General features: G+C 33.7%; 1 protein-coding gene across 2 annotated transcripts; it reads left to right on the top strand.

Annotated features, from left to right (window-relative positions):
* The first annotated feature begins 8,333 nt into the window (after window positions 1-8,333).
* Window positions 8,334-13,453, top strand: LOC109013745 (protein CNGC15b-like). 2 transcript variants are annotated; one of them, XM_035689311.1, is made up of 8 exons: window positions 8,334-8,537; window positions 8,867-8,941; window positions 9,191-9,707; window positions 10,265-10,390; window positions 10,800-11,092; window positions 11,426-11,537; window positions 11,954-12,190; window positions 12,569-13,453. In XM_035689311.1, exons 2-8 carry the CDS (start codon window positions 8,913-8,915, stop codon window positions 13,253-13,255), a joined length of 2,001 nt encoding a protein of 666 aa, XP_035545204.1. In that variant the 5' UTR covers window positions 8,334-8,537; window positions 8,867-8,912; the 3' UTR covers window positions 13,256-13,453. The 2 variants fall into 2 exon arrangements, with proteins under 2 accessions (XP_035545204.1, XP_018851491.2); XM_018995946.2 differs by having other exon boundaries at window positions 10,178-10,390.
* Window positions 13,454-15,479: the final 2,026 nt, after the last annotated feature.

Genomic DNA, 15,479 nt, shown 5'->3' with positions numbered 1-15,479 from the left:
TGCATTTCAATTTTCTTTTCTTTTTTTTTTATGTATTTTTTTAATCATCATAAATAATTTTTAAAAAAAATAAAAAATTCACAACATCATTAAACAATACTTCTTTAATTATTAAGTAAAAAATAAAAAAATAAAAAATAAAAAACAAAAAACGTTTCGAGAGAAATGTTCGGGACCCATTTTTGGGATCCCAAGCATTTCTTTAATTAATATTCAGTTTAAACATCTTTTCAATCAATAACTATTTCTGACACACTTACCCCACTTGGTGGGCACAAATTTATCTGATCACTCAAAGGCCGATTCAAACCCAAACTTACACAAAAGAGTAATGCTAGATACAAATTTTATTTTTTAACTTATAGTACATGATACACTTGAGAATTAAATAAACCTTTGGAATGGTATTCTCTCAATCCACTTTTCTTTAATTGGAATAATTGGCAAGCTTCCCATCATGTTAAGAATATACGTAACCCCATGCATGTTCCACCAGCTCATTGAGGAGACTTCTATCTTTACAGAATCTCATTGTTCCCGAGTCAATCCACCAAGAGATCATGACCATAAAATTCTCTCTTGATCAAAGTACTGTACTTCAGCCTTCATCGGCCTCCACTTTATCATTGGCTAATTACAACATAACCTTAAGCATGCAACTTGGACCCCCATTTGATGTGCCCTCTTTGGGACCCGGCCCGGGTCTGGCAGGAATATATCCAACAATAAATAAAGATTTTGAAGATAATTTCATAACTTGAGGAAAAGAATTAAGAAGCTACTGGTGATCGTGTACTCATCATAGGCCTAGCGGGAATTGAATGTGCTTTTGCATCCAAACTTTAGTCTTGAGGCTGTGTTTGGTTCGTTCGGTTTAGATTTAGACTTCTTCTAACATTCAAATATTCAACTCTCAAATTATTAAATTCATCTTAACTCAAAACTTCTTTACACGTAGGATTCACAATTTTTTTCAACTCAACAGTATCTATTTACACGTGAGATCTACTATATTTTTCAACTTATCATAAATATATCTAAACTCATCTTAACAACCAAACACATCTAAACTCATCTTAGATAGCTCCTACATAACTCACTCTACCATCTTAACTCACTATTATTTATAGAGAACTTAATTCAGTTTAACATCACATCCAAATGCAGCCTTAACTTCTGAATTATTCAATTAAAATGGGGCAGTTAAGCATTAACTGTATCACCAGAAGAAGGCTTTTTCATATGGTACTCATGAAAGCACCCTCTACGGCTCTGCTCGCATTAATCAATATTGGTTGATAGGAACCCTAGCTACTTTAATTACTGCAAACTTTTGAGTTTCATGTTGTCCACAAACGGGCTTGCAATTGACGTACCTAAATACACTTTTTAAGCCAGGCCATTTATTCATGCGCGCATGCATGCTTTCTTCCATTTTGTGGCCAAAAATTTATTGCCTGTGTACAAAGTACGTAGTGATCATGATCTATTTACAAAGATATCCATGCACTAGCCTGAGGAGGCAGTCATGCATGCAGAATGAATAGCTCGGTACTGGAAGCTCGTGATTTTGATCGTGCGAGATCTCGATCATGTCATTTTCAACCTACTACGTACTGGCAAAAGCTAAAAGCAGAGCTTTGTGAGGTCGACCCGTGCAACGTCCCCTTCCACACGTTCGATCTCTTCATTGGTTTTTCCAGTACTGATTTTGGCTTTGGAGTGTATCTTTATTTGATTATTTGAGATCTTTGTAACTAGCTTCTTGTACATATATGGTTGTCTTAAGAACTGAGGCCCGGCCTGAAAGAAACACCGACTAACTGTGTGAGAAATATTATCTAATAAAGAAAGTGTTAGATTTATATATACAAATATTTCACAAGAGTAAATTTACAAAATGATTTAGACGTTTGATGTAATACTTTAATTAATATATTTATTTTATAATAAAAAAATATTTTACAATCTAACATGCCACATTACAATATCATATTAATTTGTAAGATTATTTTTTTGAGTGATTAATGTTAAAATTTTACAAAAATTTTAAAAAATATGAAAATTCATTTGTAAAAAGTATAATTTGCATATAGTAATTACTTGTGACTTCGCTCTAATCACTCACTTCATATCATATCATATCATATTCTTTATTTTTTCTTAATTTTTTATCTACCAATTGAACCATTAAATTTAGGTAAAAATCTAAAGACAACTCCTTTGCATGCCGTTTGCACAAACTAAAGAATACGCTTATTTTATTAAAGAGAAATACGTATAGATTTTGAAAAACTCTAGACTCAGTCGACCCAAGTGAACGCGCGTAAGCAGTTGCTGACGTGGCAAAATAAAAACGAACCATTTCATACATAATAGGTAACCGCTTAATCTGTTTTGGAAAGGAACTTTTGCAATAAAAATGGGGAATTCAGAGGGAGGTTGGGCGCACTCACCATTGCTGAAAAACTTGGACACCGGTGACTACTTGTCAATTTGGAAAAGCTATGGGGCATATGGAATTGTGGGTGCTATTATTATTGGTATACTTGTACTATGTTTCTGTCCACTGTGTTCATGGGAAAGAAAAGAGTAAAACAAATAGGGTTTCTGGTACAAGTTGGTGGTGAGGCAGGTTACGCAGTTCAAAATACCCGAGTAACTGAATTGGTTGAAGTTCCTTGGAAAGGAGCCATAACCATGGCAACTCTATTTGAGCAATCTTGTAAAAAGAATACACATAATCACTTTCTTGGATCAAGAAAGCTAATTGATCGTGCTCGCAACTTTGCATTCGGGCTTGTCAGATTGTGTCATAATTTAGATAGCTGCGCTACGATTTTTTCTGAAACCCGAGCAAATTGGTTCATTGCCCTTCAGGTAGCCTTGTCCTCATACTCAATTTTGTTGATATCATTTTTTTGTTTCGTTTGATTCTTATCTTGTTCTTTCCCTTTGGTTTAGATTTATGAATGCAAGTGATACTAAAAGAGTTTCCCTTATTTCATTCCAGCGTTGCTTTTGACAAAGTATCACTGTTATTACTGTTTATGCCTCTCTAGGCGAGGATGCTCTAACCACTCGCTTAATGAGGTTAGGAAGATGAGAAGCACAAATTGCCGAATAAAGTCAGAGGAAGGAGATGAGAAGAGGAGAAGTGAAACGAGAATGGAATCCAAAATGCACTGCACTCTGTTTTTTTTAACTAACAGCAGCTGCACGTTAGTAGTCTACATCAGCCGATTGCACGACGACTGTAGTTGGTGACTGTACATAGCATAATTGATAGATTTACACGGATATCACAGTGAGAAAGTACTGAATCCTGATCCCTACGCCTAAAAAAATTGCCAGAGTCCCCACCTATGCTACTACTACCAAGCCCACTGTTGCCAAGCAAGGGATGACAATTACTGAGATGAGTTGAGACAAAATGAATTGAAATGAAAGTTAAAAGTTGAATAAAATATTATTAGAATATTATTTTTTAATATTATTATTATTTTGAGATTTGAAAAAGTTGAATTGTTTATTGTATTTTATGTGAAAATTTGTGAAAGTTATAATGATGAGATGAGATGGATTGAGAGTGTTTATCAATCCAAACCTAACTGGATATGTCTAGCAAGTGAGATGAGATACAAAATTCTCATTTTATCTCATCTCATCATTATAACATTTTCAAATTCCCACAAAATATAATTAGCAGTTCAACTTTTTCAAATCTTAATTCAACTTTTTCAAATCTCAAAAAAATAATAATATTACAATATAAAATTTTAAACTTTAATCTAAAACTAAAAATTTTCATCTCATTATCCAAAAAAAAAAAATCGATATACGTATAAAATAAGTCTTATAACATTTGCTCATATGGTTAAAAATGATATAAGATCCTAGTTGGTAAATTTATGTCTCACTGACTCTAAAGTTAGAGGTTGGATAAAAAAAAAATAATTTAAAAGACTCTTTTTTTGGAAAATAAACTTCATTTATTCATGAAAGCGAAGTTACAGCTGTGACCAGATACATACAGGAAAAATTCTAGATTACAAGCCAACTACTCACGGTTAACGCTCCACCAATATACAAATTCCTTTGTGACCGCTATGGTCTTAACTTCTATAACTCTCTATAGACAAACTGTCTGAGAGACCACATTTTGCCTAAAGTAGGGACTTCAAACCTCAACTCCAGAGGAGGAGATGACTTTTACTCTATGGACAAAATGTCCAAGAGACCATTTTTTTTTTTTACCTAAACAAAAGGAAATAATAATAAACATTAGGATAGATGTGAAAATGACAGATTACAACTGTAGATCCAAATTTTCGGCTTGAAGGAAAACAAAAAAGAAGAAACAAAGAGTCCGTGGTGGCGTGTGAAGGACACACGCCGCGATAGGAGTGTGGGGGCCAGTTGAGTCTAAAGAAACCAAGGTCCCTGGTTCCAGAAACGCCGTGCATGGTGGCACTAGAAGCTTCACGGTGTGGTGGCGCGTGGATCTCACAGGCTGCTATGACCCGCGCATGTGACTCAAGGACCGCTCCATTCAATGAAAACCTTCGGTCATCTGAACAAAAGGATTGGTAGCCTGGAAATCCTGCGGAAGGGAGTGTGGTGGTCGTTGGGCTTCTGCCTTATCTCTTAGTTTTATCTATCTCTTCCTATAGTGATAGGTTTCCAAAGGATTTGACCCAGTCCCAAACACCCATGTTCCACTCGCAACTCATCGAGGAGACTTCTATCTTTACAAAATCTCATTGTTCCCGATTCAATCCACCAAGAGACCATGAGCACAAAATTCTTTCTTGATCAAAGTTCTGTACTTTGGCCTTCATCGGCCTCCACTTTATCACTAACTAATTACTACATCACCTTAAGCAATTTTAGCCCCCCATTTGATGTGCCCTCTTTGGGGCCTAGGTCTAGCAAGAATATATTCAACAATAAATGAAGAATAATTTTTCTCATCAATTACTATTTATTGTACACACCCCACATCATATAAAAAATGAAGAAAAAATTATCAGGTGTGGGACGTGGAGTGTGGGGGTGAATAGTACCTGATATATAACAAAATCTATAAATAAATATTTTGAAGATAATTTCAAAACTTGAGGAAAAGAATTAAGAAGCTACTGGTGATCGAGTACTCATCATTAGGCCTGATTAATGAGAATTGAATGTGCTTTTGCATCCAAACTTTAGTCTTAATTAACTTCTGAATTATTCGAAATTCGGGCGCGCAGTTAAGCATTAAGCACTGTATTAAGTAATGCATCATGCATGAATTAACCAGAATATAAGGCGGCACCAGAAGAAGGTTTTTTCATATGGTACTCATGAAAGCACCCTCTGCGGCTCTGCTCGCATTAATCAATATTGGTTGATAGGAACCCTAGCGCCTACTTTAATTACTACAAACTTTGAGTTTCATGTTGTCCACAAACGGGCTTACAAAGATATCCATGCATTAGTCTGAGGAAGCAGTACTCATGCATGCAGAATGGAGGTATTGGAAGCTCGTGATTTTGAACGTGCGAGATCTCGATCATGTCATTTTCAACCTACAACTGGCGAAAGCTAAAAGCAGATGAGGTCGACCCGTGCAACGTCCCCTTCCACACGTTCGATCTCTTCGTTGGTTTCTCCACCGATTTTTGCTTTGGATTGTATCTTTATTCGATTATTTAAAATCTTTGTACCTTGTTGTATATATGGTTGTCTTAAGAGCTTAGGCCGGAACGAATTTATATATATATAAATATATATATATATATATATACACACTAGCATTTATATAGCGTGCAAAGCACGTTTGCTCATTTGTCTAATTGAAAATGATGTGTCCAAAAAAAGAATATGATGCGTAAAAATAATATGTTATTTTTAAAAAATTAATTATTTAATAATTTAATGCACAGAGCAGGAAAGTAAATTTTAACAAGCATCATAATGATAACAAAACGTTACAGTAATATGAGTAATATAAAAGTTAAAAGATTTTAGATATTTTAACATTAGTTTTCTTAACAAAATATATGAATTGTGTAGAATTCAACCACAATACTTAATGACTCAGGGTGCACTGAAAAAATACATAATCTTTTATTTCTATATTGCTCTCACATTTTTTCATCATTAAAGTAAGTATTTTCTATTTTGGAAACTCTAAAAATATTATAATGGTATAAAATCATTTTATCTAAATAATTTTAGTTAATTAAGAATATTATAAAATTTAAATTATATTAAGAACTCTAATTATTTATATGATTTTACTCTCTTAAAAATATTTAACAAAACTCTATTATTTATTTTACTATTTATCACTGTTTATTACTATTCACGAGCATTGTTCATTATTGTAGTACTGTTCGGTACTGTTGATTACTGTAGTATGTTCATACTGTTCACACTGTTTAATACTATTAATTATTGTAACACTGTGTATTGTTTAATACTATTCACGTCGTTTATAGCCACCATTAAGTTATAGGATATATATATATATATATATATATGTATAGTTTTTACATGAGCATCTACCCGTATGGTTAAAAATGATATAAGATTTAGTTGGTAAATTTATGTCTCACCGACTCTAAAGTTAGAATTAGGTTGGAAAAGATTTAGACATCGTTTGTTTTTAGAAAACATCTCATCTCATTTAATTATTAGAATTTTTTTAATTTTTAATATAAATAAAATAAACAATTCAACTTTTTCAAATCTCAAAACAAAAATAATATTTAAAAATATATTTTAACAATATTTGATTCAATTTTTTAATTTTAATTTCAACTCATCTTATTATATCTCATCTGCAAAAACAAATAAGACCTTAAATTTAGCTAGTAGAGTATTTTTAAGAATACTCCACTACTATTTATTATTTTATTATTATTTTTTACCTATTTAAATTCATTAATTATCCAAAACTGACCCAAGGAACTTAATTAGTCAAATTCGGTGCATTAAAAGGGGCAGAATCTAGAAGTTACAATGAAATAGGGCAACCCTATGGCAAAAACAATTGCATTAATGAGTAATTCTAGATTTATAAAAAAAAAAAATTTGCAAGATTATAACTTGACGTGGATATTTATTATGATATATTAAATTATGATTTTTTTTTAAAATTTTAAAATAAATATATCGCTTCTGATCAGCAAATTCTAAAGCAAATCTCATTAATTTGTGAATTTTATTTATTAACCAAACATTTCTTGCGAAAAGATTGTCACAACCACATGCAGGGTTTAGACTTTGGGAGATGGAAGTCAACGAGCGGTGACCCACACGTTGTTTTTCATAATACGATTCCCTCGTCAGTAGGGAAATATAGCTTCCCTCGTCAGTCGGGAAGTATAGCTGGATCCTCAATGCCGTCGAACTACATTGTAAGAGTATTGATGGTGGTTTATACATCTTTATATATAAAATCATTATTTTTGAAGAATAATTTTGTATATAAAAAAAAAATTCTCACATTGATTTATGTATTTTTGAACTAAATAATAAAAAAATATTATTATTATTTTATTTTTTATTTTTTTTCTAAAATTATTTTTTTATATATATTTTACAATTAACATCCACTTTGTATTATCAACTTAATACAAATTTTATGTATCAAAATCATCTTAATATAAATTCTACAAAGTTGATTTTAAGGGTAGAAGAGAGAAAAAAATAGTAAACTAATGTTTGAAGAATGAATAATACTTTTTCAAATTTAAAGAAGTACTATTTATAACTATGTAAAAATTTAGAGATGCGCAAGTCAATATAGATGAATTTAAAGACATATTTTTTAAATTTAAAGATGAAAATAAAGATAGAGAAACCACTGCCAATGCTCTAAAGCTGCGTGTTTCCCATTTTTAGAGATCATCCTTTGAGCTGGAGCCTGACAACAAATTTAAACTCTCTGTCTCATATATCCGGGAAAATTTAAGTGCATCCAGCTGACAACTGTTTCTTCCAATTTCCTAGACATTTCTTAACTTAATAGCACAATTGTTTCAACAGTTGGTAGTTGATGTCATTTTCGCATGATGCTAAAATGCGCAAAATCTTAAGAAAAAATTTAATTATAAGCGATTCTATGCATTAATATATATATTCATTCAATGTGATTGGTCAGAAAGTAGATTTTATTAAAAATAATATTAATTTAAATTTAGAATATGAAGATAACAATATTAATATGCAGATTAGTATACAAACTTGTTCGTACATGACAAACTCATTTTCAAAACCGCAATGAACTTGGTTTGGACAAAACAAGAAGCTGTAGTGTATACCAAATAAATTAAAATTAACAAGAATATGTGAATTTCCTTCCATTCCCATATGCCTTGGCCGGCTTTTCCCCCCCTTCATACATGGCTACGAGTTCCATGAGCTTCACTCTCCTTCATGTTCCCACCGAAATGGTGAAAAGTGAAAACCCCATGTTTTATGTTAGTAAACTTTAGGCTGAGAGGAACATTGATAGAGATGAAGAGAATTTCCCTCATACCATGACTGTAAGTTGTAATTGTTCTTTGAATGTACTTTGTGCCTGCTTTGTTCTTGTGTTTTCTGTTAATGAGTGTTGTTTTCATTGTGCAAAAGCTTTGTGCTTTTGGGTTGCTTCTGGTGTTACTTTACCATTCACATGAAAACGCGACAATTACTTTTTTCAACTTAGCTGAAGTACTAATGAAACTCACAGGTTTACCTGTACTCTTCCTTTCACATGATGCTTAACAAGACTATGTACTTGAAAGTTTCTTGACCCGTGGTTGAGTTCTTGAATCTATGGTTTTGTGGTGATTAATGACTTGATAAATTTTGTGCTTTGGTATATATTTAGGGCATCCACTGATTAAAAAGCACAACTCTTGTGTTTCTCAAATGCTATGGCTTCGGGTAGATCAAGATCTGTAAGGTTTGTCTGCAAACTCCTCTAGAAAGGGCCATGACATATAGCTTAACAGTAGTAGTTTAGTATTATTCATTGCTGTTCACGGTATCTATTGCTTCATTTAATTATGCCACAATGTAAAATTCCTTTTTTCTTCTAGTTATAGAATTTACTGTTCATCCTGTAGAGAGTCCACAATCAAAAGGGTGAGAATTCTCTGCTTTATCTCTTTATCAATGTTGTATTGAAAGTCTTTATTCTGTGGACATCCAGATTTCATGATGATCTTGAAACTGCAAACTCCAAACCACCCAAAAATATTCCTTTGTTATCGAGTGATCTGAGCCTGAAGAGGACTGAGAAAGATGCAACAAGCAAGTCCTTTGATGGAAGAGAACTCTCCAGAGTCTTCTCTGAGGATTATGATGTGGTGGAGAAGATAGTATTGGATCCTCGGGGAACTGTTCTGAACAGATGGAACAAAATACTCTTATTGGCATGTTTGGTTTCACTTTTTGTGGACCCCCTGTTTTTTTACTTACCAGAGGCTAATGAAGAGGCATGCATTGATATTAGTTTATCCCTTGAAGTGGCCCTCACAGTCATTCGGTCACTGGTTGATGCATTTTACATTGTTCAGATTTTTGTTCGGTTTCGAACTGCTTATGTTGCTCCTTCCTCTCGAGTATTTGGTAGGGGAGAACTTGTTATTGACCCTTCAAAGATCTCCTCAAGATACCTTCATAAAGACTTTTGGCTTGACCTTATTGCTGCTCTACCCCTTCCACAGGTATTTAGGTTGTTATAGATGTATTTATGTTTATTGTCCTGTTAACAAGAATTATCAATGTAAATGGAGCATTTTAATTCAGTTTCCCCTTATTGTTTAGTTTGTTTAACTTCAACATTTTCCAGTTTATCTACTTCAACTTCTCTTAGTCTTTTTCACACAACATGATTATGCATGCTTCATTGCCACAAAATTGATTGAGGAGAAAACAGAACTTGGATTAATCTTATAGAAGTTCCTTCAACCCAAATCCACTATCAAGAGTCTGAGAACTCATTTCATTTCTGATATGAAGGTGGATAAGGGCCTGTTTGCAAAGGGAATTGCCCCCAGAAAGGTCAATTTCAGTTCTGATTTTGATTGTATAGGTTAAGAATTTGGTGCCTTTAACATAGTTAAACCTCAGCCCCCATTTTAGTGAATACCCACTACATTCATTTTGAATAATTTGCACTTTCATATTATGGCAGATGTTGATTTGGGCTGCAATCCCAAGTATAAGAGATTCGGAAATGACCCCTTCAAGTATTGTTCTTCGCTTCCTTATCTTTTTTCAGTACCTTCTGAGGCTATATCTTATCTTTCCCCTCTCATATCAAATTGTCAAGACCAATGGGCTTGTGATGGAAACAGCATGGGCTGGAGCAGTATATAATTTGATGCTCTATATGTTGGCAAGTCATGTAAGTTACTTCTATAAATCACTTTCTTGACAGAAACTTGTGATGCTTTCAATAAGTTGTTCTTCACATACTGAAATTATTTGAGCAATTCTCCATTATCTGAAAAGATTTTTTTTTTTTTTAATCAGTAAACAAATTTTATTGATAGGAATAGGCATAGCCAAGTACACGGGACATAAACAAGAGCAACAACTAGTCATGAGCATTATCTGAAAGATTTTATCCTGCAAAAACCTTATTTTGTTGCATGTTTCTTGGTATGAACTTTCTTGTGAGCTTGATCGGCTGTTATTTTGAGAATAAACATTCAGAAGTACTGATTCTTTGCTTCCTTCATCTTTGATAATTTATTGGTTCAAGCAGTACGCAATTTGACTCCAGTTGTTCTTTCTTTTTTTTTTTTCCAAAGGTTTTAGGATCTTGTTGGTACCTCTTATCCCTTCAACGGCAAGAAGAATGTTGGAAGACAGTTTGTAGTCTTCAACAAAAAGATTGCCAAGATTGGTTTTTCTACTGTCATATGGTGAATGACACTAGTAGAGCTGCTTGGTTCAAAGCGAGCAATATCTCTCGTCTGTGTGGTGCAAATAGTGACTTCTTTCAGTTTGGCATTTATCGTGATGCCTTGACTTTCGCAGTTACAGCCTCGAGTTTCTTCAACAAGTACTACTACTGTCTTTGGTGGGGGCTTAGAAATCTAAGGTAACTATCCATTTGCCTGGATAACATGATACAGTTTGAAACTGAAAAAAATGTTCCATCATGTTAGTCCCTGTTATTTGAAGGAACTTTCATACTTCCAAATGGAACTATCATGAGAAAGAATCAGTGCCAATGAAGATGACAAATTACAACACTCTCCTCTTTCTGAAATTCTTAGGGTGAATTGGAAATTGTTAGCTAATAGTTTCATCTCAGATGCTATTTTAAATATCTATCTGGTCTCTCTTCTGAATCATTGATTCATTATTTGCTTTCAACTAAGTTTGCACTCCACTATTTTGTAGTCTAACCAATTATGTATTGATATTGCAGCTCTTTGGGGCAGAATCTCTTCACCACCACTTATATTGGAGAAATTAATTTTGCTGTTGTCATTGCTATACTTGGATTGGTGCTTTTTGCTTTACTTATAGGTAACATGCAGGTAAGTGTACCTTGTAGAGAACTTTCTACAGGCCCTAGAAAATCATCTCTAGCATAGGCTTTTGTCTGCTTGTGTTAGACCTCACAAAAGTTTCAAAACTAGGTGTATTTTAGATTTTCTATGGAAGATCCATACCAGCTCAAGCTTTTTTCACTGTTCTGTTGAATCATTTTCACCATAAACTTGTTCCACCATGTTTTCACTAAAATGGGTAAACATAAGTTGAGAATTGTTGGCTGTCCTTGGAATACCAGCATTTTTGTCTACTTCTATGTTAAATTTATTATACTGTTCAGTTAAGCTACTTGAAATCCTTGTTTGTGGCTCTTAGAATTCAAATTCTCCCTTGTAGCTATTCGAAACCTTCTATTTCTAAAGTTTTGAATTCCTGGGGCATCATTATTTTTAATCTACAGATGTACCTCCAATCCACTACTGTGAGATTGGAAGAGTGGAGGATTAGGAGGACAGATACCGAAGAATGGATGCGTCACAGGCAGCTACCACGCGACTTGAAGCAGAATGTGCGAAGGTATGATCAATACAGATGGGTTACAACTCGGGGAGTTGACGAGGAAGCTATTCTAAAAGGCCTTCCAATGGATCTCAGACGAGATATCAAACGCCACCTCTGTCTCGATCTAGTCCGACAAGTAGGCTTTTACTTCCTCTCTCTTTTCTATGATGAATGAATTTTGTGAACTTCCCATCAAGTTACTTGAGAAATTCTTGACCTTAATTAACTTGATCTATCTCTTGCTAGTAGTTTGCTAGTGTGGGGACTGAAAATGGTATTAGTATTTTTTGTTCACTGTTCAAAGTATGTCTTCAAATTCATTTAAACTCCTTCTGGGATGTCTTTCCTATTTCCTATAATACTTAAAACACCAAATCAGAGCAGTTACCTTTGTGGACTGATCCCTTTCTCGCTTCCTTTTCCTTTTTGTTGATCAAATTATGGTTGACATTGGGCGAAATAACCATAAGACGATCTTACTCTTGACTCTGAATTTCATGTAAATGTAAAACAGGTACCAATCTTTGATCAGATGGATGATAGGATGTTAGATGCCATATGTGAAAGGCTGAAACCCTCCTTATGCACTCCTGGCACTTGCCTAGTTCGAGAAGGTGATCCTGTAATTGAGATGCTTTTCATTGTCCGAGGTTACTTAAATTCTTACACCACTAATGGTGGTCGCACTGGGTTCTTTAACTCATGCTGCATTGGCCCGGGCGACTTCTGTGGTGAGGAATTACTAACATGGGCCCTAGACCCTCGTCCAAATGTTGTGCTTCCATCATCTACACGCACAGTGGAAGCCATCACTGAAGTTGAAGCTTTTGCTCTCATTGCTGAGGACTTGAAGTTTGTAGCAGCCCAATTCCGAAGGCTACACAGTAAGCAACTCAGGCACACATTCAGGTTTCACTCTCACCAATGGAGAACATGGGCTGCCTGCTTCGTACAGGCAGCTTGGTTTCGATATAAAAGACAGAAGGAAGCAGCTGAGCTCAAGAAGAGGGAGAGTATAATTGCCTCTGTGCCTGAATCTGCACTACAAAAGAGTGCACCCTTGCCCCCATACAGCTCAGGCTTTTGCACATATGCGGCAAGCACTAGGAGAGGTGGAAGCATGCGATGTGCATCAGAGTTTGACATCCTAAACACTTTACAGAAACCGGTTGAACCTGATTTTACTGTTGAAGATAGGTGAAGAAAAATCCTGGATTTCATTGTAGATACGTATCTATTTATTCTTGTACAATACCTAAGAGTTCAGGAGGCTAGGGCACTACTAAATTCAGAGTTAATTATTCAGAATAAGTGGTTGATTCTTAGAAGGTAGGATTGAGTGGTTATCTTCTTAGAAAGACCTTACTCAAAATCGTATAATATTACTTCTATTATGTTTTGTGGTTATCTTCCTACAAAGATCTTTCCCACAATCGTATATATATACTACAAGAAAAACGAGCATTTGTGATGAATTATTTCAGACGATAATGGCTATTTGCGACGAAAATAAAGTCATTTTCGCAGGAAATAGTCATTTTTACAAGAAATAACTGACCGCAAATAAACAATTTTCTTGTAGTAATATTCTAAGCTCATTAGCCTAACAGAAAAAGTAAAATCAAGCATAAAAACTCTTTTTGCTATCTATGCTATAATATTAGTCCTTTTCCCCTTTTCTTGTTTTTTCTAATATAACCTATATGGAAGCAAGAAATGGACTAACATTATTTTATTTGGAATAAAAATTAGAGAAAGTAAGTTAACTATGCTACCAATTTGGAAAGCAGCCTTAGTAGAATGAAAGTTGCTCTCTAATTAGTAAAATAATTGACAAATTTGAGCTTTTTTATTACAAAATTTTGAGAAAATATTAATTTTTCTATATAAGACAAGGTTAAGGAAGTTGATGGGATGGAAAATGTTTGGCTTTGCAGTAAGCAAAGAGGGGAAGGTAAAAGCCATTTTTTTTTTTGGGGTCCCAAAATCTTTCCCAACAACTAGTGATGAACTCTTCATTGACCTTGCATAGGCTTTGCAGAGGGGGAATGGTGGCCATGGAGCTTCCCCCTCTGCGGTCCTCATGGGTGGGGGACCCTCGTGCACCACCGAGACACCGCGCGCCTTGCCCCGCCACCGATTGTATCAAATCCACTAAGTGAATTTCTAGTAGAAACTTAACATATTTCCAATAAAGAATACTCAAAGCCAATTTCCTACTTTTGTTAGGTTTGAAGCTAAAAAAGGGTTTTGTCATAATTGGATTTGAAATGGAAGTAGGATCAATCGAGTAAATTGGAAAGTTTATAACAATTTTGAAGTGAATATTTCAATACTAAACTCATATATATATGAATTTAGGATATGAACTACTTAGATTAACTTCAACAAGAATAAAATATGAATCCAATTAATAGCTTCGATAAGAATATAAGTCACGTTTGTGACATTAAATGTGCTTATGTGCTATTTTTTTTTTAAATTTTTTGCCTCTAGTATCCCGATCGAGTTAAAAAAATATAAATATCCCTAAATTATAAGGTCATGGTAATGGTAATACTTTGTGTATAGTTGCAAATGTAAGAAATTAAACAAGTTTTATAATTTTTTTTCCTACAAGCTTTTACACAATTCTTACTAATCAAAGGATAAAAAAGTAAATATTAATTCAATTATCATATTTTTTAAAGATTAAAAATAATAATAATCAAATTAAAAAACAAAACAATAAAACTAAGGGATGACCACCATCTGGCCCAACCCAAGATCGCCAGGTGGTGGGAACTTGGCGGGAGGGTAGACTCCCCAAGTAGTAGTACCAAAAGGCCACCTCTCGTTTTCTTTTTTCAGAAGATTTCTACTTTATGTTTGATAAGTAAATTCATTTTAACCAATCTCAATTTATTATTATAATTTTTTTAAATTTTAATTTAAAATATAATAAATAATTTAAAATTTTAAAATAATAATAATATTACTAATAATATTTTATCATCTCAACTTAACTCAATTCAGTTCAATATCCAAACGCATACTATACATTATTTAAAAAATATATTTTTTATATTTTATATTTCATATTTCATATTCATAAAATATGAGACGGTAAAATAATAAAATTACATATTTTTAAATAATATAAAGAGTGTAAGACTTATGTCCAGAATTTTTTTTTCAAAATGGATCCGGCTTGCCTCTTATTACTTACAAAAGTATCTTCAGTTAAAATCTAATGGCAAGTGATCATAAACAACGTTTTGTAATGCTTTTGGCGCAAGAATGCAAAATGGGTCATTGAATGATAGCCACTAAACTCATTTGCAAGACTCTGGTTTGACGTATACTCATAAAAATCGGTTATTTTTCGTCTAACCCACTTGCACGAAGAAAGAAGATCAAGAAGAAGAACCAGTTATTGGAACCCA

This window comes from Juglans regia, chromosome 4 (genome assembly GCF_001411555.2).
Source record: "Juglans regia cultivar Chandler chromosome 4, Walnut 2.0, whole genome shotgun sequence".
Lineage (NCBI taxonomy): Eukaryota > Viridiplantae > Streptophyta > Magnoliopsida > Fagales > Juglandaceae > Juglans > Juglans regia.
Note: the sequence above shows the minus strand (reverse complement) of the source record. Positions and strands in the feature narration are given on the sequence as shown.

Bases quoted from the DNA above. Each gene is read 5' to 3' on its own strand.
- LOC109013745 (XM_018995946.2), top strand. From the start codon at position 8,913: ATGGCTTCGGGTAGATCAAGATCTGTAAG. The intron at 9,708-10,177 runs GTATTTAGGTTG...ATATTATGGCAG, and splicing joins CTGCTCTACCCCTTCCACAG to ATGTTGATTTGGGCTGCAAT. The intron at 12,191-12,568 runs GTAGGCTTTTAC...AATGTAAAACAG, and splicing joins GTCTCGATCTAGTCCGACAA to GTACCAATCTTTGATCAGAT.